The sequence below is a fragment of the Phyllostomus discolor genome, chromosome 1, assembly GCF_004126475.2.
Source record: "Phyllostomus discolor isolate MPI-MPIP mPhyDis1 chromosome 1, mPhyDis1.pri.v3, whole genome shotgun sequence".
Classification (NCBI taxonomy): domain Eukaryota; kingdom Metazoa; phylum Chordata; class Mammalia; order Chiroptera; family Phyllostomidae; genus Phyllostomus; species Phyllostomus discolor.
Genome location: NC_040903.2, coordinates 117,230,990 through 117,255,186, shown reverse-complemented (window position 1 = coordinate 117,255,186; position 24,197 = coordinate 117,230,990). Strand labels below are relative to the sequence as shown.

The window sequence follows — 24,197 nt, the reverse complement described above, 5'->3', positions numbered from 1 at the left end:
TAAGAGGCAGCATAGCGGAGGGGTGAAGAACCAGGACCTGGTGTGTCCTGGATTTGAATTCAGTTGTGTTACCCATCACTCTGAAGAAGTTGCTTATGCTTTGAGAGCCTGATTCAGACAACAGTATTTACTGAGCACCTACTATGCTCTTTTTTAGTATATTTTATTGATTATACTATTACAGTTGTCTCATTTCCCCCCCTTTATTCCCCTCCACCCTGCACATCCCCTCCCGCCTGCATTCCCTGCCTTTAGTTCATGTCCATGGGTCATGCATATAAGTTCTTTGGCTTCTCCATTTCCTATACTATTCTTAACCTCCCCTTGTCTATTTTCTACCTACCATTTATGCTTCTTATTCTCTGTACCTTTTCCCCTCTCTCCCTCTCCCACTCCCTCACTGATAATACTCCATGTGATCTCCATTTCTGTGATTCTATTCCTGTTCTACTTTGCTTAGTTTGCTTTTGTTTGTGTATATTTTTTAGGTTTGGTTGTTAATAATTGTGAGTTTGTTGTCATTTTACTATTCATATTTTTATCTTCATTTTCTTAGATAAGCCCCTTTAACATTTCATATAATGAGGGCTAGGTGATGATGAACTCTAACTTGACCTTATCTGGGAAGCACTTTATCTGCCCTTCCATTCTAAATGATAGCTTCGCTGGATAGAGTCATCTTGGATGTAGGTCCTTCCTTGCCTTTCGTGACGTCAAATACTTCTTTCCAGCCCCTTCTTGCCTGTAAGTTTTCTTTTGAGAAATCAGCTGAGAGTCTTATGGGCACTCCTTTGTAAGTAACTGTCTCCTTTTCTCTTGCTGCTTTTCAGATTCTCTCCTTATCTTTAATCTTGGGTAATGTAATTATGATGTGCCTTGGTGTGTTCCTCCTTGGGTCCAACTTGTTTGGGACTCTCTGAGCTTCCTGGACTTCCTGAAAGTCTATTTCCTTTGCCAGATTGGGGAAGTTCTCCTTCATTATGTTTTCAAATGAGTTTTCAATGTCTTGCTGTTCCTCTTCTCCTTCTGGCACCCCTATGATTCAGATGTTGGAACATTTAAAGTTGTCCTGCAGGTTCCTAAGCCTCTCCTCGTTTTTTTTTTGAATTTTTGTTTCTTCATTCTGTCCTGTTTGAATGTTTCTTTCTTCCGTCTGCTCCAAACTATTGATTTGAGTCCCAGTTTCCTTCCCTTCACAGTTGGTTCCCTGTACATTTTCCTTTATTTCACTTTTCACAGCTTTCACTTTTTCCTCAATTTTGCAGCCATACTCAACCAATTCTGTGAGCTTCCTGATTACCAGCATTTTGAACTGTGCATCTGATAAGTTGCCTATCTTTTTGTCGCTCAGTTATATTTTTGCTGGAGCTTTGCTCTATTCTTTCATTTGGGCCATTTTTTTTGTCTCAGCAAACCTGTTCTATATTAAGGGGCAGAGCCTTGGTGTTCACCAGGGTGGGGTAACCCACATCACTGGGTTGTGACACTGTATGTGGGGGGGGGGGGTCCAAGAGGGAACAATGCTGCTGCTTCTGCTCTCTGCCAGATTTCAGTCACATCTGCCACTTCCCCCAAGCAAACTGGGCCCTTCTGGTGCTGATTCCTGGGTGGGTGCACTTGTGTATGTTCTAGGACCCTGTGGGTCTCTCCAACAAACTCTCCTGTGAGGCTAGGGGTTTCTCCTGCCACCTCGACCCCCACAGGTGTTTTCAGTCAGAGGATTGAGGCTTTATTTCCCCGAGTTGGAACTGTGGGTTACATGGTCTGCCTCACTCCCCAGTTGTTCCTCCCAGTTTATCTGCACGTGAATGTGTGACCTCCCAGTCTGCAATCCACTGCCTCACTGCAAGTCCTCTCCACCCAGTTCTCCACCCCTCCTACCAGTCTGGATGAGTTTTTTGGTTTTTTTTTTTAATTTTAATTGTTGTTGCAATACAATTTTCTATCTTTTACTCCCATCCCAGCCCACCCACCTAGCCCACCCCTCCTCCCTCCCATTTCCACCTGCTCCTAGTTTTTCATCCATGTGTTCTTAATACTCGTTCCTGTAAACTCTTCCCCTTTTCCCCTGAAATTCCCTCCCCTCTCCCCTCTGAACACTGTCAGTCTTCTTTAACTCCTTAGTTGTTGGACTTCCATACAGTTCAATTTTCTGTCACTTCTGGTTGTTTTTTGTTTTTAAATTTGTTGTTGTCCTTCTTTTGGTTGTGCGAGGAGGCACAATGTGTCTACCTATGCCTTCATCTTGGCCAGAAGTCCCTATGTTCTCTTCTAAGTGATTGGGATACGTCAATGAGCAAGACAAATATCCCTGTGTTCAGGAAGCTCATGGTCCACCACGGTTTCCTTGTCTATAAAATGTTGGTAGTGACAGCATCTTAGTAGTTATTTTAGAAGAAATGAAGTAATGTATATTAAGTATGTATCACAGTACCTGACATACAATAACTATACAATAAATCATAGCTACTGCTATTATTATTGTTAGTAAAGCCAGTTTGTCTGTATCTGGGTGTCAGAAGCAGAAATAGATATGAGCCAACAATCCTACTTCTAGATACATATCCAAAGGAAATGAAATCATTATCTCAAAGACATTTCTGTGCCACTATGTTCAAAATCGTGTTATTCATACTTCACCACGGTATGGAAACAATCTCAGTGTCCATTGACAGATGAGTGGATAAGAAAATATGTATAGGAATATTATTCAACCTTTAAAAAAGGTAAATCCTGCCTTTTATAGCAACCTGAATGAACCTTGTCAGGGGAGGAATGCTGTTACGCTAAGTGAAATAAGCCAGAGAAAGATAAATACTGCATGGATTGAATTATTTGTAGAATCTAAATAAGTCAGACTCAGAGAGGAGAATGATAATTTCCAGGGGCTGGGGTAGAGAAAATGGGGAGAGGTGGGTAAAAATTACAGTTATAAAATGAATAAGGTCTGAAGATCTAATACATACCATTGTGATTATACTTTGGTGTGACTATAGTTCGTAACACCATACTGAACAACTGAAATTTGCTATCAGAGTAGAACTTAAATGATCACACCAAAGAAAAAGGTAAGTATGCGCTAACTCAATGGTGGGAATCCTTTTACTATGCATGAGGGAGGACCCCCCCCCCCAAAAAACGGAATTATGTGCTGGAGGGCAGGTCCCTTTTTATATATGTTCCCCCCACTGGGCGAGTGTTCTAGGAACCTATCTGTGTCAGTGTGCCAGCTGGCACTGTTGTGAGAAGCTGCATTTGGCTTCAGTGAATTTTTTTTGAAGACTCAACGTGTTTGCCCATTTCACGATGGGTGATTTATGAGCGCACCTGCCCACACTGTGCTGGGTGTTAAGCGGTTTTTGACCCGAAAAGGCATGACCCTCATGTCCCACCCCTGCCTATTCACCCGATCTTGCCCCACGCAACTTTTTTGTTTCCCCATGAAAAATGTCCTCAAAGAGAAAGTTTTGCCAATGTGGAAGAGGTAAAACAAAAAATGACAGAAGCACAAAAAGGGATCAAAATTGATGAGTTCAAAAACTGTTTTGATCAGTGGAAGAAACATCTCAGTAGGTGCATTGCATCAAATGGAGAGTACTTTGAAGGTGACTGAAGTTGAAACATATAAGAATAAATACACAAATTTTTATAAATAAATTCTGAGTTTTGGGGGTCATCCCTCACATACATACACCAAATCATCGATTTAAATATCTTACAATTTATTTGTCAATTATACATCAATAAAGCTGGGAAAATAAAGAAGCAAAATAGAAAAAGTGAGGTTGTTCATTATAAAGAACAGCTAATACTGAATACTTTAATAAAGTACCTAATTGATCAATTAACTTTTTCCTCCTCATTTCAAAATTGAACACAAACTTACTAAGAAAATGTGGAAAAGGTCCTTGTTGGTGTGGCTCAGTGGATTGGGTGCCAGCCTGTGAACCAAAGGGTTGCTGGTTTGATTCTCAGTCAGGGCACATGCCTGGATTACAGGCCAGGTCCCCAGTAGGGAGCATGTGAGAAGCAACCACACATTCATGTTTCTCTCCTTCTCTTTCTCCCTCCCTTCCCCTCTGCCTAAAAATAAATAAATAAATAAATAAATAAATAAATAAATAAATAAATAAATATTTTTTAAATGAAGAAAATGTGGAAAAGATCATTCCCTCTGGGTTTTTTTTTATTTTGGGGTTTTTGTTGCTGTTGTTGTTATGATTACCATCAGTATTTTGAGTTCTTGGACCACTAAGCATTTGGCTCCCAGGGCTGGCTGCTCCTCCAAGGACTTTTTGGCTATTGGTCATGATTTACACATTATCAGGACCTCTGGCTCCATATACAATTTTACTTCTTTTAAGTAGCTTTAAACATAGACCCTGAAAAAAATGGACTGCCTTGTCCTTGTAAATTGATACAACCCCTCTGGCAGTAAAAGTCAAGAACCATAAAAATGTTCATTTGCCTTAACCCAATCACCCCACTGCTGGGGATTCATTCTAAGGAAATAAAATTAACAGAAGAAAAAAGATTTTTCAACACAGATGTTCATGACAGCAGGGTGGTGAAGGGTATTATGGTATAGCATAGCTCATTAAAATATCATTTAACAACAATGACCACTAGGAAGATGTGGAAAGCCCATCGGTATAGTTGCAAGTGAAAAACATGGAAATCTATGAATCCTATGGTCTCAACCACTTCAAATTATAGAAAACAACACTGGGAAATGTTTTTTTTTTCTCAAATTTCCTTTAGTGTTCTATAATGCAAACCATAAAATACAGAAATTAAGAAAGAAAACTCAAATATGTGTCCAATACCACCCTGTATACTTGATACTTAATAACTGCTCCCAGCTCTACTTCTCCTTAGTCCTCTGACTTGGGGCAACTAATTTAACCTCTCTGAACCTGTTTCCTCATGCAAACGTGAATATAATGACACCAACTTCCTAAGGACGTTGTTGGGATTTCACCAGATACTACGCATATGAGGGTTGCCCATTGCTTGGGACATAGGAGGTGCTTAATAAATACTGGTTCCCTTTCTTCTGCGTCTGTTGCTTTTGCTGCCGGCTGTTTCTATCTCTGCACTGCTCATGAAACACCTAGGACCTAAACCCCAAAGATAACGCAGAAGTGGAATGTACCTATAGGATGCCAAATATCCATGGGAACTGAGGCAACAGCTCGGTCCCACCTGAAATGATAACATCACTCGTGGTGAAGACAGGGGTGTACTTCAACTCTTACCCGTCTCAGAGGAGGAGGGAGAGCAGGGTTCGGGGTCCTTTTGCCTGTGGGCCTCCTTTGGAGTCTAGACCTGAGCTCAGAGAACAGAGTGGTGTGAATCCAGGTCCAAGCAGCCTGTGTTGTAAAGATTAGAAGAGGCTGCTAAGATGAGAAACGTGGAATTCATTGCCCTGTTGTCCAAAAGGATCAGAACATGATTGGATGTGGACAGAGTTTTGGCTCTAGATTTGTAAAAATGGTGGAGCCTACTGGCACCCCGCTGCCTGGGAAATTTGACATCATCCCTAAAGAAAATAAAATAGATAATACTTATTTATTGAAGGGTAAGTCTTAAACATTTGACTTCAGAATATAAAAATAAACATGTCCTTTCTGCCACGTTCTTTGAATGAGAGTTGGCGTCTTGAACACCCCCCAGCCTGGTCTCAGTGACTAGTCCAGGATGGGCATGTGATCGGAGCCACATCAAGCAGAGTCCTTCCCTGAGACTTTGGTGGACTTAAAGGAAGAGACTCCCTAGCAAGCAGTGAGCCCGGGCACCAGCAGCAGCTGTGTTGAAGCCTGTGGAGAAAGCCGGCCCAAGAGAAGAAGACCTGCAGAACTTGGGGAATCTTTTCCACTTCAGAGGCAAGATGTTAATGGCCCAACTCTTATTCATAAGGTTTCCCACCAAGTCTATCACTCGTGCCCAGATATTTCCTTTCTCCCCTGTCAATTCTGGGTTTAATTCACCTTTAGACCATCTTAGCTCTGAGGGATCTTTCACAGTCTCTGATCTGCGTGTGTGTCTGGATCATATTTATTCTCACTGGCATCGGAACGGACACTTCCACTCTCACCTGGTCTTCAGACAGTGACCCACTGAAGGACAGGGGCTCGGGGCTCTGGGGCTCTGCCTCACTGGATGGGCGACAGAAAGCATGCACAAATGCACTTTGACAGACAGTACTTCTCATCTCCTTCTCTTGATGTGACACCATCTTTCTCTGCTTCTTTCTTCAGTGCTCCATAGAGTGTGGGAGCGGGACCCAACAGCGGGAGGTGATTTGTGTTAGGAAGAATGCAGATGCCTTCGAAGTGCTGGACTCGTATGAATGCTCTTTCCTGGAGAGACCCCCCAGCCAGCAGTCATGCCGCCTCAAGCCTTGCGGGGCCAAGTGGTTCAACACGGAATGGAGCATGGTAAGTTGTAGGGGACCGTTCTGCCTGGCGTGGGCCCAGCTCCTACTTGGAGATGCACAGGACCCACGCCCACAGATAGGTTCTCTTGTGGGGAATCAGGCCTGCAATGTGCCTAGGCCTCTTTGAGACTTGCTTTTGCTAAAACTCCCTCACCCTGAATTGAGGCAGCAAACGTTTACTACAAAGTAACTTCCTAAAATCCATGCTAAACCTTCTAAGGGAATATAACTAGTTCAACTACTTTTCCCTTTTCATTTGAAAATATCCCTCTTCTGTGATGTGATTTGCAGCATCGGTTCCTTTGTTTTCTGTAAAAGGTAACCCCCTAAAATGAACCTGTGTATAGTAAATGAGGACCATCCTGTAACGTGCCCAGAAAAGAAATAAAGGCCTGTCATGGTGGAGGCAGTGGCTTTTGCTCCCCTTGAGAGTGAAGCCATGCTCACCCTTTTCCTCCACAGGACTTGGTAGTCCGTGTGAACGTCTCACGTCTCATCCACAGTGTGGTGAACCCCATAAGCCGGGGTCTGCATCAGTAAGTCAGGGGGCTGTTGAGGGAGATTGCATTCATATATCGGTCTCCTGCTTTCCTCCCTCACATGCACCTGGGCCACCTACCAGGTGCCAGGCACTGGGCTCAGCCCTCGAGTGCATTCCCTACAGCCATCAGTCTAGTTGGTCACTGTCGGGGCGCCCCAGACACAGCCTACTCGGTGCATGGAGCCTGAGGCGGGGACCATCTTGATCTCTAAACTGCGGAGGCATAAAGCAGTGACTCTCACGTTTCAGCGTGCAGAAAAATCATCTGGGATCTTGTTAGAAAAGATCAATTCTGGGTGCACCAAGGAGTGTGAGTTTCGAACAAGCCCCTCAGGAGAGTTGGATGCAGGACTCCTAGGGGCGCATTTTGGGACCGTCCCTGTTTCTCTCTTTGAATTGGCTGCTGGGAAACTCAGAGCTAAAATGTGGGCCATCTCTAAGACAGAGTTTACCAGACCTTATAAAGTGGAGTTTTCCTACTTCTGTCCTCTTTTTACCCCAGTTTTCCCACTTTTTTATACCTTGTAGCCCTCAAAGCATTTCTGAAGCCATCCCAGACTCTTTCTGCAAGGCAGAGGGCGGTGTGGAAGCGATGAGAAGCAGAGAGTGGGAGACAGAGACACAGCAGATACAGAAATAATAGGTTGTTAGGAATGAAGTGGGAAAGGATGGAAATAGTGATAAACCACCACCCCCCTTTTTTCAAGTAGAAGAGAGTTTATTTTCAAGAAACATCCTAAGACAGAAAACCCCCTCGGGGCGCCAGTGCGGTGGCTGCTCCAGGCACTGGCCGCTCTACTCACTGCGGACCCACGGGGCGGCGCTCGCTCTGCTCCACCGCATCGCCGACCTCCACCTGCGGCTGCGGTGAGTCCCGGGTGGAGGCCAGAGCCTTTCTCAAAATCACTCAAAGGCGATAAAAGGGATTTTGCTTATAAAGTATATGAATAAACACTGAAAAGAAACAGTGAGAGCTGCGTGGCGAGCCTTACCCCAGAGGCAGCGGGAAGGACGGGGTGCCCAGGTTCAGGGCTGTGCTGTCAACGTCCGGAAAACGGAACTGAATCACTTTGATATCAGCCAAGGCCCTGAGAACACACAAACCAATTGCTACTTTCTTCCCCCACTTGGTTTGGAGAGTCTAGAAAGGGCCAGACACACCAGGTCCCATCACAGGGGACAAACTCTGAAAACCCCCGGACGGAAGCAGCCCCGAGGTCCCTCCACAGGTCAAGGCCGAGCCTCTGGCGACAACGCTGCTCAGCAGCGAAACAAATGAGCGATTGGCGCCTGAACACCATGGACGAATTTCACATGAATTTCCCTAAATGAGGAAAGACCCCAAAAGCTGCAAATGGTATGATTTCCTTTATGTAATGTTCTGTAAAAGGCAGAACTGTAGGGACAGACGCCGGATCAATGAGCGCCAGGGAACTCGGTGGGCTGCGTCTCACTGCAAATAACAGCAGGAGGGGACCTGTCGTGTGTGATGGGACTTGGGCGTGAGTGATCATGACAAAGACTGTGAGGGAACCTGGATGTCTCTGAACGTGCCTTGTTTTATAAGTTTGAGTTTAAAGTTGAGTTTAGAACTAAGTAAACACTTTATATCATTATCAAATGAAATGAAATTTAGAAAAACAACCCTAATCGTGGAGAAATGAGATAAAACAAATTAACCTCAGTATATACTCAGTTGGTGGCCTCGGTACTACTGCACGCAGCACTTCGACTACACATCCCGAAGAATGAAGGAGCTGCAGGAAAACACCGACGCTGCCTGCAGCGACCACTTTCTGAGTGGCAGTGATGTGCTGCGGTCTGAGACGGCCGGGCGTCCAAGGAGTGATGAACGAGCAATATACTTTACCGCACTATGATGATAAATACATGCGTGTGATAACACAATAGTATGACTCCATTATACCCAGTTTCCTTGAGAAACGGAGCTCTCAACTTAGGTGAGAAAAGATATAGATAAAAAAGGCAGGTGACATTTAAGAGCAAAACCTATGGCCCTGAATTTGAATTAGAAACATCACTGTGAGCTCATAAATTAATCTGTCTTACTTCCCTACTTCCATCCACTGAAAGAGCCTGGAGACAATGAGCATCCCAGCAGCACAGGGCACACCTATCAGCCAGAATGTGGTTCCAACAGAACCCTCTCCACTAGGGGAACCAGGAGTTCTTAGATAAATGGCTGACTCCAGGTCTGGGACCATATACATATAAATCAGATATCTTTTTATAATGGCAACAAAGAAGTTCTCAAAGGCACCTGAGTTTCTGGCCAAAGGGCTTAAGAACCAACTTTTAGAGGCTCCTGCCAGCCACTGATGGGCACCAGTGAGCAGCAGGAAAAATAACAACTGCCACAGACGGAGACACATCCCACGTGCTCAATCCACCTGTTTATAACTATAAGAGACTGACAGGTCTCCATTAGAGGATGTAGCGGCAACCAACTCATTATTCACCTCTAGGTCAGTGAAGAGTGAGTGTGCAGGGCATGGCTGAGGGTGGGGAACCTTTAGAAAAGATTCCAGCTAGGAAAAGAAGATTTGATAGAACATTATTCCAACTTCTCAGCCTCGAATGAACTAAAGCATCTGGGCCCTGCTCATCAGTGATCGACGATGTCCCTGAAGAGAGACAGTCAAGCACAACCTATGAAGTGGTCTCACCACAAAAAAGTCAAACCTGCACCTGTTGAGGCCTCTTCTAGCTCCAATTTCCAATTTGCAGGAAACACCGAAGACACAAGACCATGTTCAGCTGTACCATGGATGCCGTCAGCAAAATCCTGGCTGTGGGAAGCTCTCCCGGACACATAACTCAGTGCAGGGGGAGGAAGCAGAGAAGAGGGGGATGTATGGGTGAAAAGTCATGTGCGCAGACCTGATGTGGAGCCTAATTTTTAAAAAACTATATTAAAAAATCTATTAGATTCACAAGACAAGTGAAAATAGGAACACTGAATATCTATAGGGGTGGGCACATGAAGAGTTTTTCCTTGTATTATTATTTATTAATTATTGCATTATTTTCTATACAAACAACTGTAAACCTACTTTTGCCCACCCCTGTATTTAAAAATAATACAGAACTACATATTGGTAATTTCTCAATGTAATAATGGTATAGTGGTAATTTTTATAGAGTCCTTGTGCTTTAGAACTACAAACTCAAATACTATGGAAGACATGAGATGATGTCTAGATTTGCTTCACGATGGCCCAAGGCGTGCCGTGGCTGGTGTGGCTCAGTAGGTTAGAGCATCATCCTGTAAACAAAAAGGTCATGGGTTTTATTCCCAGTCAGGGAACATGCCTATGTTATGGGTTTGATTGTCTCTTATCGGGGTGTGTATGAGAGAGAGGCAATCAACTGGTGTTTCTCTTCCTGCCTTCTCCCTACCTCCTGTCTAAAATCAGTAAGTATGTCCTTGGGTGAAGATCAGAAATAATAACAGCAAGAATTCGAGGGGCGGACTTGGGCAGGATGTAGGTGGGACATGACTTGCCACGAGTTATGGGTGTTGAAACTGGCTGGTAGCTGCGTGAGAGTTTGTTTGAATATTCTGTCTCCTTTTGGAGATGTTGGAAATTATCCCATATCTGCCCTCGCAGTATGTTGGGCTAATAGGCTGCCAAGAAATCTGACTTTCTCCCTGTGTCCCCACACAGTGCTCCAAGAGCTGCCAGGGGGGCTTCCGGGTCCGTGAAGTGCGTTGTCTGTCAGATGACATGACCCTCAGTAATCTCTGTGACCCTCAGCTGAAACCAGAAGAGAAAGAATCATGCAACCCTCAGGACTGTGTCCCTGACGTCGGTAAGTAGGGATCCCCCGCCTTGGAATAAAGATTCACCTCTGTTAAGCTCAGTCAAGTTCTCTAGTGTGAAAATGCCACACCCACCTCGGTGTCTCTGTGACCTTGTGCATAGTCATAGAGTTCAGGGGTCAAAGTACTTTGGGGATGATGCATTTTGTGGGTGGCTTGGATCGCCACCCACAAAAGGTAAAGTTAAATGTAAGCTGATTACAATGGGAATGCATTCAGAGACTTGGTTCCATCATCCTCAAGTCAGAGCAGTGAGATGTCAGTGTCATGTTTAAAGAAAAAAGAAAAATGCAAGCTTTAGTCTAGCCTGTAGTCTGGGATGGGCAGCAGGGCCGGGCCCACCGCCCTCGCTGCGCACTGTCTTCCCCGAGGTTGCTGTCCCTGTGTTCACGGCGTTTTGTTCTCCCTGCTGCAGATGAAAGCTGCAAGGACAGGTACTACAACTGCAACGTGGTGGTGCAGGCCCGCCTCTGCGTCTACAACTACTACAAGACTGCCTGCTGTGCCTCCTGCACTCGAGTGGCCAACAGGCACCCGGGCTTCTTGGGAAGCAGATAACACCCTGCACCCACCCACTCGCCGGCTGAGCAGCGAGTCTGTGAGCAGGGTGACCGGCAGGCTGTTGCTCCTCCTGGGGCACCCTGGCCCAGGGTGCTGCCAGCCGATGGGTCACCGGCCCTGCCTTCATAAAGTGTGCACGCCGTCCCAGGAGCAGAGCCGCCTTGGCTGTGAGCATCGTGCAAACTGACGATCCCTCCTCGAGAAGCCTGGCACCCGCTGACACGCTCTGCGAAAACCAAGCAGTGGGGCAGGCGTTAGAGCAGCTCTCAGCCAACTCCCTCCTGGCACTTTCTGAGTCAGTGAGCGCCCCGAGTGGGTGGGCACTGCCTCCTCCCCGGTGCTGTTGGCCTCTCCAGAGTCAGTGGCCCCTACCCGGGGCCCCACACGGAGTCTCTGAGATGCCTGCCTCCCTCTGTTACCTCAGCCTGACTGTGCCTGTCTTCAGTCTCAAAGACATTAGGCTGTTTTCCTGCCTGATGACACAGGCATCTCACGTCACTGTAGTGCTTTATTGTTTCAGTTATATTCACAGTCATATTACCCCATAAGCGGCTCACCACATCCCAGAAGGGGGGCAGGGAATGAGTCATTGTCCTCATTTTACTGACAAGGAAACTGAGACTCATTGACCTGCCAAGCACATTCACTGTTCAGTGGCAGAGCTGAGTCCCAACGCCATCATCTGACCACAAACCCTCGCCCTGAGGCTAGTCCAGAAGTCTCAGGTCTCCAGGATGCGGCTTCATTTCAGACCAAGAGGCTGACAAGTTTCCCAATCAGCAAATAAAGCCCATGCCTTTGCATGTCCCACCCCCCCCCCGACCCCCGCCACAGCCAAAGGTCAAAATGTCACCCCAGCAGCAGGAGTTGCAGAAGTCTTCTTCTGGGTGCCCCTCCCCCACAAGGTCACAGAGCCTGGCCACAGGCCTCCTGCAGGCTTTGTTAAATGCTGTCTTGAAGGAGCTGTCCGGGACACCATAAAGCCATTGGGTATCAAGGTGATCACCTGAAATGCTGATTTCACTCTCCAGTGAGTTATTTCCCCTGGAACTGCAGGTCAGGTTCCCTTCACTGGTGCAGACTTCCAGAGCTGTGGGCGGCTGGCGTTCCTCAGCCAGCATCCCCCCCACCCCCCAGCTGTTCCCCATACACCACCCCGTGGAAAGTCCACCCAACCCATCTCAGCAAAAACATTATGTTTATATGAGAAAGAATCTGCCTTTGGTCTTTCTGGTTTGATTTATGGATTTCCCTCTCTGCCTTCAAATCCTCCCTCCCTCCCTCAGTGACTCCCAGCCACGTGCCCCTCCTCCCGGAATGCGCACTGAGACCGTCGGGGAGGGGGCTGCCGACTCCAGGGCGGCAGCAACGCAGGGTCCTCCTCACTCACTGCTCCCAACTCTGTAGTTCCAGAGGCTGGGGCAGGGTGCAGGGGCTACTGAGTGGTGAACTATATAAAAAATCCACTAATTTACCCATTAAGAAAAATATCAGGCTAAACAAAGTGTAAGCTTACAGAAAATTTACCTTATTTAGTGCCACGGTCCTGAGCCTATTTCCCATTTAAAGCAAGCCTTAGCAATTGACTTTCTCCCATGAGCCCTTTCCAGGGGTGTCCAGCCCCAGCCCTCAGGCTGCATGCGGCCCAGGATGGCTAGGAATGAGGCCCAGCACAAAATTGTACATTTACTTAAAATGTTTTTTTTTTACTCATCAGTCTTTGTTAGTGTTTATGTATTTGATGTGTGGCCCAAAACAACTCTTCTTCTTCCAGTGTGGCCCAGAGACCCAAAAGGTAGGACGCCCCTGCCGGAAATCTGCTGTTTAGATGATCACTTGCACCTTTGGAGCCAGTATTGCCAGCCAGGCCTGACACACTCCGTTAGGTTTCCACTGTCCTTGAGCTTTCAGAAACCCTCGTGGCCTTTCTGTGGCTGTCCTCTTCCTGGGAGCCCCAGCCACCACTTCTCAGAGGCACCCCCATCTCTCCCGGTCCTTCCGGGACCCGTGCAGAGAAGCAGGCAGGAAGAGGCCCAGCTGCTGGCGCCCACCAAGCACCAAGCATATGGGTGACTCCACCCAGTGCCCGCCCTCCTCCCTTCACTGCTGGCTTTCGCTTCTAGTCACAGGGGAGTTTTTCCTGGAGGCAGCTGCTCTCAGATACCACTGAGCAAGCCAGTCACTTGGAGGGGTCCATGGAAGAGGCGGTCTTTGCCTGCGGGAGGGCAGGGCAGGGTCACTGGGCAGGGAGCCAGGAAAGCTGATTTCAGCTCAGTTTAAGAAGAAACTTTGTGGCACCCAAGCTGACAGTCCAGGTAGGGCCACCGCTCGTGACTGTGCTCCCCGTCCTAAACGGGGCTTCTCTGCCACGCAGCAGGTGGTGTCCCAGGTCCTTCCTCCTCAGGATTATCACGGCAGGCAACCTGATGATGGCTTTGTCTCTTTGACATCTGACAGTGTCCCGTGGCTCCCAGACATCACCTATGAGTTCTTTAAAAGCACAGTGACCCTTCCACGAGATTGGCCATCCTGCCAGTTGTAGAATTGGGCAGGAGCCGGTGGATCAACCTTGTGACTGCCAGGGGGTAGAGGGGGGCGAGAAGCCTAAAGTAGGGGGTTTTCTCCTCCAACAAATAGTCATGCCAGTCTTGGGAGTCATGTATCTCTGGAAAGGTCATAAGTTACTAGAACTGGTTTTACCAACTTACTTGTCTTAGAAATCCAACTGTTACTAACGTCCTAGCTTTTCATGTCCACATCTAAATGCCTCTGTCCTTATCACAACACATCCGATGAAGCCCTTTGCTGTTTCCAGTGTAGACTTTCCTGGGGGCGGGGTCTAAGGAGAGCTCACCTGTGATAACCGCTCCCTGCAGACAGTCTCCCCTTCCCTTTCCTGCACCCCGTTACTTCACCCTCTCCTCTCCGCTACCTGCCACCCCTTCTCAGGCTCCTCCATGTCCCTTAACTGGCCACAGTGCAAAACGGAGATTTACATCTGCCTCCACTGTATCGCTTCCGGGTACTGGATTGCCTCATTCCCTTCCCTGGATTTGAAAAATTAGGCGAATTTAAGCTGTTGTATGTTTTTCTCACAAACATCAACAAAGCTCCAAACAGAAATAGTTTGCTTTTTCACTTTTACTTTTGGAAAAGGAAACTGTGCCCCTCACAGCCTAAGCCAAGGCCATTTAATGGAGTCAGTTTTTCCCATTCTCAAGTTGACTTGCATGACTAGCGAGACACCACGCTACAGGAAACGCTGTACGGCCCACCGCTAGGGGGAGTCAGCTGTCAGCTCCGCTCGTTGAAGGCATCTGCGGTGCCTCGGACCAGCGAGCGGAGAGCCCAGAGGAGCAAGGTCTGCCTCCGCTCAGACGCCTGCCCTGCGCAGGGACTCCCTGAACGTGCCGGCTGTCCCTTTACTCACCTGTTTGTTCCAGAGTTCTTCTGAGTTTTCCTTTTTCATTCTCTTGCATATGTCATTTACTGATCCTCAAAGTGTTTAGCATTCAGCACTTTCTCCTTTAAAACAAATGACCTTACGGATGGATACAAATTTGGAAACACAAGCTTAATTCGTTTTCATCAAATGGTGTGGCAGAGAAAGATATCCAGATATTACTAGTATGACTAGTACATTTCTAAACCAAAGTCTTTTTTTTAATATGACCATTTTAGAGTTTAAATACTGGTTTTCTACTGTGAAAGAAGACACAAATAAAAAGTGGTACAAAGAAACAGGACTTACCTTAAACAGACCTAATAATCAAACCTGCAGGCGCCGAGGTCAGCATGGCAGGAGGGGCCGACGCTTGGCCGGTGCCGCACGGCAGGTGTGGGAAACGGCGTCTCAGCAATGGGAGTCGTAGGCAGCAGCACATTGGAGAGCCACCAGCTTAGGCAGCAGGTTCTGCATCCAAAAAGATCTGGAAGACACAAAACATTTAGGCTCCATAAGGAGAAAACAGCAGTGAAAGTCACACCACATTGCTTACGATTGTGGGGGAGCTGCAGAAGACACTGGTGGTGTGACGTTCAGGCGAACCCGGTCCTGATGAGGGTGTAGGCGGTTAGAAACAGGGCAAAGGACTCTGTGAGAATGTTTAGCCTGCAGAAGAAGAGACTTTCGGACAGCTGTCCTAGAACCGGGAGATAAGCTATGGGGAGGCAGATTTTAATGCTTGCAGAAGAACCCCACCTTTCTGCAAGTTAGAACGTTCGGACAGTAGAGGCCTCTCTGGTGGGTGGCAACCGACCTATCACTGAGGTCCCAGCAGAGGCTGAGGGGCCACTTGTCAGGGATGCTGGAGAGGGGATTCAAGCAGCCAGCTGGGGCAGGATGCCTTTGAAGTCTGAGTTAGGGTGGCTCTATAAGTAGAACAGCTTTAAGTGATTCGCCAGGTCTGCAGGGGCAAGTGCGGGCACACGTACTTCCTGCTTCTGTGTCTGCCGTTTCAAATCCAGTGTCCCACCCTGCCCCAAGCTACACGTGGCCGTGAGAGAACCACTAGCAAATCGGTCAGAGCTGCCCTGACCAGTCCTGCTTCGTAGCTGAGTAACCAAGTGTCCCAATGGCCAGTTCCTTGCCCAGGGCCACACACCTTGATGGTGGCAGAGCCTCAACTAGCCTAGAATCCTCTAATACCATCTCTCTTTCTCAGCTCACCTTGCCTTCCGGCACCTCTGCGGGAGCAAAGTAACCCTCCCCTCCCTGAGCCATCCCACAGTCCTGGCTCTGTGCAGGGGGTGGCAGTGGAGACCTCCACGTGCTAAGGAAAAGTGGTCATGAGGAGGTGGGGGACTTTCAGCTGGCTTTCTCAGCCTCTTCCAGGGGGGGAGCCCTGGTCGCAGGGACAGGAAAGCCAGTCCGCTGCAGTCGCTGACTCCCACCTGCCCCAACTCCCAGAGCCCCACTGTTCAGCTTGACAGAAGGATATACTTTGTTATAACTTATTATTTGTTCTTGTAAATACAAGATGTTTATAGGAAATTTGTATTCTGAACTCTTGGCAGAATGAGTCACTACACCAAAATAGTTCTATTATTTAGAATATGTTAATTTTAAATGGTTCTTATAGGTATTTATTTACATACGCAACCACATTTGTGTAAAATCATTTGATCTTACTAACCCAGCCTCCCAGAAAGTTGCTACACAATGTCTTATCCTAAGTCCATAGTTACAATTTAGTATACTGATTAGTCAAACTCCTTGGGTTTTAAGATCAAATATAAATTACTCTGCTTTCGACTTGCTCAGGGGATTTTGCAAACCCTGGCATTATACCTGAAACAGGTCTGTCTGGATTGCCACCTTTCCATCTTAAATAGTGTATTTGGTCACATAACCGGCCCTCTCTTCGTCGTGACCCAAACAGTTGGAGAAGGAGAGATGATGGCCGGCTCCATCTCTCCTCCCTGTCTTGCCTCCTTCAGCAGGGTCACCAGCAGTGAGTCGCTGGAGGCTGCAGTAGCTCAGAGGATGAGGCAGACTCCACTCACAGGGGCAGGTGGGGCGTGTCTCAGGGGTCCCTGCTGGGACGGCTGCAGTGGGGGCTCTGGGTTGTCCTGTCGGCTAACTGTATAGTCAGGAGCAGGGAATCCACTGAACGCTCCAGTGACTCACGTCACCCTGTGGTGCCACCTTATTGTTTAAGGAGGTGGAGAGTGGGAGGAGAATTATATGAGTAAACACAGTCTGTTTTTCTCTTCAGCAAAAGTGACAACTATTTTTGTGTATGACTAATTTATTTTTATTGTAAAAATACAATAAACTGATTAAAAGATCAGCTTTCTTACCACGTTTGTGCTTTCTCGGGCCTTATTCCACTTCTACTTAAGTTGCTTCAGAACCAGCCCCTCTAAAAAGAAGAACCGAGCTCTCTAGCAGGGGGTGGGCTGGGCCGTGGGACTGGGGCTCTGGGCGCCCTGCGGGCGGCTGGGCCACTTGGGGAACAGGGGCCGCCTCAGACACCAAGGACGCCAGCCTGCTGGGCGACGTGAGCCCCAGCCCTGGCTGTGTGTGAGTCATCAGAGGAGCCTAAGAGAACATTCACGAATGTCGGACACCCCCAGGATTGCCCTTTTCCAGGGATTTCTTTTTTTTTTTCATTTTTAAAAAAATTTTATTGTTGTTCAAGTACAGTTGTCTGACTTTACCTCCACCTCTTCCTCCCACCCCCCCCCCCCCCGCCATTCCCACCAGGGATTTCTTTAAACACCCCCTTGGCGGGAGAAAAGGTTGGGACCCACCATGCCGATTCAGTGTGGTTCCACCTCAACTTGACTAAAACTTCCTCTGACTCCCCTGAGCTGACTTCACCTTGGTCTTGGGTTTAGGTCACCCCGGTGCACACTGAAGTGGAATACGACCCAGGTGGTGACACCTGTTGAAAGTTACCCCGCACCAGAGAGAGAGCCTGGCAGCCCCCACCTCTGCCCTGGGCTCCGTGCTCACAGCGCCTCCTCGGCGACTCTCGGAAATTCATTCTTATGTCTGAGGTGTGCTTCTCACCCTGCCCGCCACCTTTTCTGCCTGGAAAAATCTCCACTTATTCTATTTTTAATTGTAAAATTCACTCAACATAAAGTTCATTATTTTAATCATCTTAAGCATTCAATTCAGCGGTGTTTAACACATTCAGTGCTGTGTGGCCAGCTCCACGGCATTTCCGTTACCCCAAATCCCGTTTACTCCGCAATACTCACATTGTGCCGGGCACACTGACTTCATCGCATTGAATCTTCACAGCAGACCTAGGAAGTAGGAATTTATGATCCCCTTTGATAAACGAGAACCTTGAGACTCAGAGAGGTTTGGCCTCCAGCTACCACCTGGTGGCACCGGGAGTAGCCTCCCGCCCCCATCTCCCCAGGCGTGACACGCTCTGGGCCCAGCACCCGGCGGCTCCAGTCTCTTCCTCCACATCAGCACCAACCAGTAACGACAGCCGCACAAGGACTGGCCCGGGGGCTTAGCCGTCGATGACACGTCGGGTGCAGTTCAGTGCGCCCAGGCTCGGTGTGACCGGTCCCATCGTCCGCTGCATTTGAAGACATAGGACCACCATCCAGAGGGAGGCAACAAGCCTTCTCCGCTGTGGGGGCCAGGCCCGGCTGGAGCCCTTGGGACCCAGTTCCAGGGGCCACACACCGTGCAGGTTGGTTGCCCACCAGGAAGGAGCCCAGAGGAGGTGACCAGGATGGTGAGTGGGGTGGGGAGGGGGCTGGAGAGGAAACTGTCTTCAGCCATCTCAGGAGCTACCAGGCACCGGACAAGCACCTGGAGACCGGCGGCAGACCAGCCAAGAAAAGGGACAGGGAGTCAGACTTGGTTCAGAACGAGGCATCCTGTAATGGAGAGGCCTGGCTGGACTTGGAGACCGTCAGACGGAAGTGATCAGACACCGGGCAGAGGGAAGTTGTGAACACGGTGTGTATTGAAGATAACACAGTGGAATCCCTGTGGAGCTCCTGGGACGGGCTGGGCGGAGCTGGCCAGGCAGGAGTGCGCGCCCGCGGCCGCAGCCAGGCATGAAGGTCACCATGTGCGCAATTTACTCCCACGCGGGTCAGCAGACTGTGCGTGTGCGCACACGTGTGTGTAGAGACAGAATACTTGCGAATAGGACAAAACACACCACAGTGAACACTAGTAAAGGGTATGTGTGTTCATTACACTCTTCTTAATTTTTCGGAGGTATGACACTTTCTAAAGTAAAAAGTTGGGGGGATAAAGTAAGAGGATAGGCATTAGGAGAACTAATGTGTTTTGCAGTGATTTTCAAATTTGTCTAATGAGGAGCACCACCCGGAGTGCGCATCAACGCCCGGTGCTCAGGGCGCAGTGATCCCACGGCTTCGCATCTCTCCTCGCCGCGCCCGGTGCAGCAGTGGGCCGGGCGCCAGCACATGCTCGCACCTGCCGCAGGGGCCAGAGCAGCACCTGTGGGGCCAGCTGCTGCCCCAGGTGTTTCTCAGCGTGGATAATTTATGGAGCACCTACTATGTGCCATGTATCCCCTCGGTCCTTTACATGATTTAGTTTAATCTTAAGAAATAAACACTTCGTTCTGTGACCATTTAAAGAGAAATAAATTGAAGTTCAAAAAGAAGAAGTAACTTGACCGAGGACACAACTGATAAGTGGCAGGGCCTACCTTGGGTTTTCATTCAGCTTCACTGTGTAATGAAATCAACTGAAAATGTTTTAAAGTAATGTTGGGAGCCCCCACCTCTCAGATGTTCTACCGGGGTGTCCAAACTTTTGGCGTCTCTGGGCCACACTGGAAGAAGAAGAGTTGTCTTGGGCCACACATTAAATACATTGTGACACATAATCACAAGAAAGATCTCATAATGTTTTAAGTGAATGTATGATTTTGTGTTGGGCCACATTCACAGCCATCCTGAGCCACACGCGGCCTGCGGGCCGCAGGTTGGACACCCCTGTGTCTAGTCCTTGTTTCCTGAGGTCGGAAACCAGGCGTTGTACCCTGGCACTGGCAGGAAGTTCTCAGGCTGGGAGCCGCTGGGAAGGGTGTGCGAGTGACCTGGGTCTTGTCAAACTCCGCTTTCTGATTGGGTGACTCTGGGAGGCAGCCTGAGATTCTGCATGTCTTACAAGCTCTCAGGTAAAGCTGATGTTTTGAAAATGAGACACTTAAATTAACCCTTAAAAAAGTTGCAGGGTTTTTTGTATTAGAAAGTAGAGCAAATGATTGCTGAGATTCTTTATTAAATAGTCTCTACAACGTTGAGATTCTTAGACTTAAGCTGCCAGTTTATCCCTTCAATCAATGAAACAGAGACTCTAAAACGGACATCTTCGTACTCATGTCATGCACGATTTGTTTTCTTATCCAGATAATCTGTGTATCATTCAGGTCTTCATTTCGCGACACTTAACAGAAAATCTGACTGTGCTGACTAGGAATTTGTTTTTCTACTGTAATGAGAAGCCTAGAGGAAAGCAGTCGCTGGCATGGGTTCAGCAACTTACCAGTCGCCAGGCCAGCTCCTTGGCAGTCTCTTCCTCATGGTTGCAAAACAGCTCCTTCTGCTCCAGCTCTTACATCATCTTCAGAGCAGGAAGGAGGAAGGGCAATTGTACCTCATTGGTCTCCACCACTAGGAAAGCAAACACGTCCCTAGCACCCCTTTCCCTAGCCAACAAACTTCCACTCAGATCTCGGTGGTCAAAATGGGCTCCATGGTCATCTCAGCTGCAAACCAGAGAAAGGCTTGTTGTGACCAACTCGGGCACTCAGGGTCCCTCGCCAGGTGCTAGACATGCAGCTGCACTGGCACGATGGGTGAGAGGAGCCACGCTGCCTGATCGCTGCGCCTGTGGAGGTGCAGGCTTCTAGACAGGAGCAGCCTAGTCCAGCCAGCGTACTGGCGTCTCCCCTGTGACCGGCCTGTCGGGGAGCTACCCCTGAAACAGGTTCTGGCCGTGCATCTCCCTCTATTACACAAACAATTACTGAGCACACACCACGTGCCAAGCACAATCTGGAGCATTGGGGTTACCTAAATCCAGCAGACTTTACAAAATGCTGTGCAAACTGAAACATTTGCAAATAAGGAGCCCCCCTGCCTCCCCCCAAAAGAGGCCAGGTGGAGTGGAGGCCACCAGGCTTCTGAAATGAATGGCTTCTCTCCATTGTCTGACAGGTGGGTGGGCAGGGCCATGAGACTTCATCTACGACCAGGCAGGCAGGGAACGCACTCTGACAGCGCATCCTCCCCGCAGCAGCACAGGACGTCTGCTGCCGCTCGTTCGGCCTCCTGCTTGGCCGGCACCCTTCTCCCCATTTTCTAGCTGGGAAAGCCTCCTCTCAGCCAGACTAGGAAGCTTGTGGTCACACAGGGCATACGTGGCTGAGGAAGTCAAACCCACGTCTCTCTCGTTTCAAAGCTTGTGCCTGCTCCTCTTCAGTGCACTGACTCGCCAAACAATCCTCGTGCAAAGCAACAACCCCTTCAAAACTAAACCTAACCAGGATTCACTCCCTGAGCATGCACTACACATCACAGCAGATGCTGTTGTGGCGCCATGGAGATTATCTGGCTCTAGATGGAAAGCCGGGGGAGAGAGGGCAGCTCTTCTGTGATATTCACACACACACACACACACACACACACCACTGTCTCCAGGAAAAATGCTTCAAGGAGCCACCTCTACTTCTGTGTCCTGCTTTTCTACGTGAATTCCAGAAATTTGTCCTTCTAAGCCCAGAGTCGATCTGGTGTGACCACTGGCCGGGGTGCAAGAGGGACTCAAAGGTCCAGACTTGCTTGAACTTGACGCCAACATCAGCCTCTATTCTCTCCCCCTGACCATGCAGTTCTTGGCTCCACCTGAGCCCTGGGTGGTCTTCCCCAGCGTTTACTTTCATCTTTGCCTTGGGGCTCTCGGGAGCTCCGACCCATGCCCCCCTCACACCCAACTTACATTCTCAGGTAATGCACCCGTTTGTCTTACCAACTACTGTAAAACAAACTACCCCCCACAAATTTAGTGACTAAAACAACCGATTTATTATTGATAAATCTTTATGATTGAGAATCTTTATGATTCTCTGGATCAGAAATTCAGTCAGGGCACACAAGGCACAGCTTGTTTCTTCTCCACATGACACCCACTGGGACCAACCCTGCAAGGCAGGCCCTCCACTCACCGCCTGATGCTTCAGCTGAGGTGGCTGCACCGCCTGCCCAGGGCCCCTGCCCAGGGCCTCAGTTCTCCCTGTTGCAGGAACCCTGGCTTCTCCCAGGCCTGGTCTGGGGGCCTCTCCACCCCTACGGGTCCTCTCCTCAGGCCTCCCCTCACACTGTGACTGTAGGAGGGAGGTCACATAAGAGAAAGAAAGGGGGAGCTGCCAGATGTCTCAAAACCTGGCTGGGAGTCCCAGACACCATTTGCGCCTCATTCCAGTGGCCAAGGCCAAACACAGGCCTCCCAGACTGGAGGGGGGAGGGAGGAGAGCAGCCCCGGAGCCTGCCCCTGGCCTCTAAGTCTGTGCCCTCAGGACTCGGGCTTTCTCCCTTGGGATTCACTTTCTGTCCCAAGCCTTTATGCCCCCCCAGTCTTTACAGTCACTCACTCACTCATTCCACAAATATTCATTGAGCGCCTGCTCTGTGCCTGACCCTTGGCCGGCACTGACTGTGGACCAGAGTGCCGAGTGGAGCGTGCATTCCAGTGGGGAGACAAACAGTAAACACACAAAGGGTTCAGGGGTGCCGGGGGAACAACACAGCCACACGTGTGTCTGGGTGAGTGTGATTCAGGCGGAGGAAGGCGCCGGAGCCCGGCCGGGACTAGAGCAGGCGCTGTGTGGAGTACTGAGAGAGCAGGGAGCAGGGAGTGTAGGAGGGGATGAGTCAGGTGCCTTCGGAGCCGGGACAGACTTGGCTTCACGTGGGAGGCAGGAGGGGCCTGTCAGGCGTTTGGGCAGAGGAGTGATGGCCTTCGGGTGAAGCCGGTAGCCCTGCATGAGCTGCACTTGCAGTACCTGAGGCCAGAGCGCCTGTTTTCCGCAGACGAACTGTTAGCTGTGGAGGCAGCTGAGAAACAGCATCTTGGTGAAAACATTGATTTATGAAAATCCACTTGGTACAACGTAACAAGAGCCATAAAGCTAAAACTATCCTTTCACTTAATAATTCCATGCCTGGAGATTCATCCTGGGCAGAGAATTTAATAAAACAGTGTCTTTCAGGAGCATTTTTAGAATATTTTTCATTTCTGTATTTTAATGTTAATAATAATAATAACCTTGCTACCACAGACATGAATATTTACACTCCATTTTCCAGCTGGCGGCCCCACAGCCCCACACCCCCACTGTCCTGGCCCCGGGACCAAGCGGCGTCCCTGTCACGGACGGGAGCCGAGCGCTGTGAGGGGAATGGGGTCGAACTAAGTGCCGAACGGTGCGTCACTGACGTGTTGTGTGAGATGACGGTCTGCAGTAGCCTGGGCAGGCAAGAGAGGTCAGTTACCTGCCACTATGTGCCAAACCCAAAACGAGCTTGCACCATTCAGCAGGTCCCCACATCCGTGTTGAGAATGGCAACTGAGTTTCAGCAAAATGTTATCTATCTTATCGATGTGTTGCTGTTATTGTTGTTTTGAAATGATGTTTTTACCTAATCAGCAATTTCATTTTGATTATATAACTGTTCCATAACAGTTATAACTTCTCTACTTAGTTTTATTTTTGTAACATTATCAATAAACATTAAATTATTTTATTCAGCATCGGGTGTGAATGAAATAATTGTTTTCCTTTAAAAGCTGTCCAAACATGAGCCGAGCGAGAGCAACACTGGAACAGCTGGTAGTGTGAAGGAAGCACCGAATGATTGACAACATCTTTTTCTGGGGCCGATTCCCTGACCCCGGCCCAGGAAGGACAGGACACCGCTGGCTGCCACAGGAGCAGGCGCTGGCATGTTGGTCCCGCACAGACTCTGGAATGGGCGGGTCATTTATTCTGGTGGTGACCGCACTCTGAGAGAAATAACAGGCAGGCGTGTGTCCAGAAAGCTCCCCGGCTCCCAGGTTCAGGGCACCCACACTGCACTGTGACTCGGGCTCTCTTCTGGGCACTCTCAGGCTTTGCCCACTGTGGAACCTCCCCCAGCTCTGCTCCGGCCTCCCCGCCTCTCTTGGAATCAAGGCACCTCCTCTGCTTTATCCTGTCCTGCTCCAGATGTCTGTGGAGTGGAACATGTCCTCTCGGGCCAAGCTGTATTGGCCTAATCTTGATGCTTTCATACTTTCTTCCCCTACCAGTAGA

General features: G+C 48.7%; 1 protein-coding gene across 1 annotated transcript in view; it reads left to right on the top strand.

Moving 5' to 3' along the window:
• THSD4 (thrombospondin type 1 domain containing 4) overlaps window positions 1–12,857 on the top strand; it is a 579,525-nt gene extending 566,668 nt beyond the window's left edge. Inside the window, 3 exon segments of the mRNA XM_036028532.1 lie at window positions 6,261–6,440; window positions 10,670–10,814; window positions 11,240–12,857. Of these exon segments, the coding sequence (XP_035884425.1) occupies window positions 6,261–6,440; window positions 10,670–10,814; window positions 11,240–11,382 (468 nt within the window). The 3' untranslated portion in view covers window positions 11,383–12,857.
• Window positions 12,858–24,197: the final 11,340 nt, after the last annotated feature.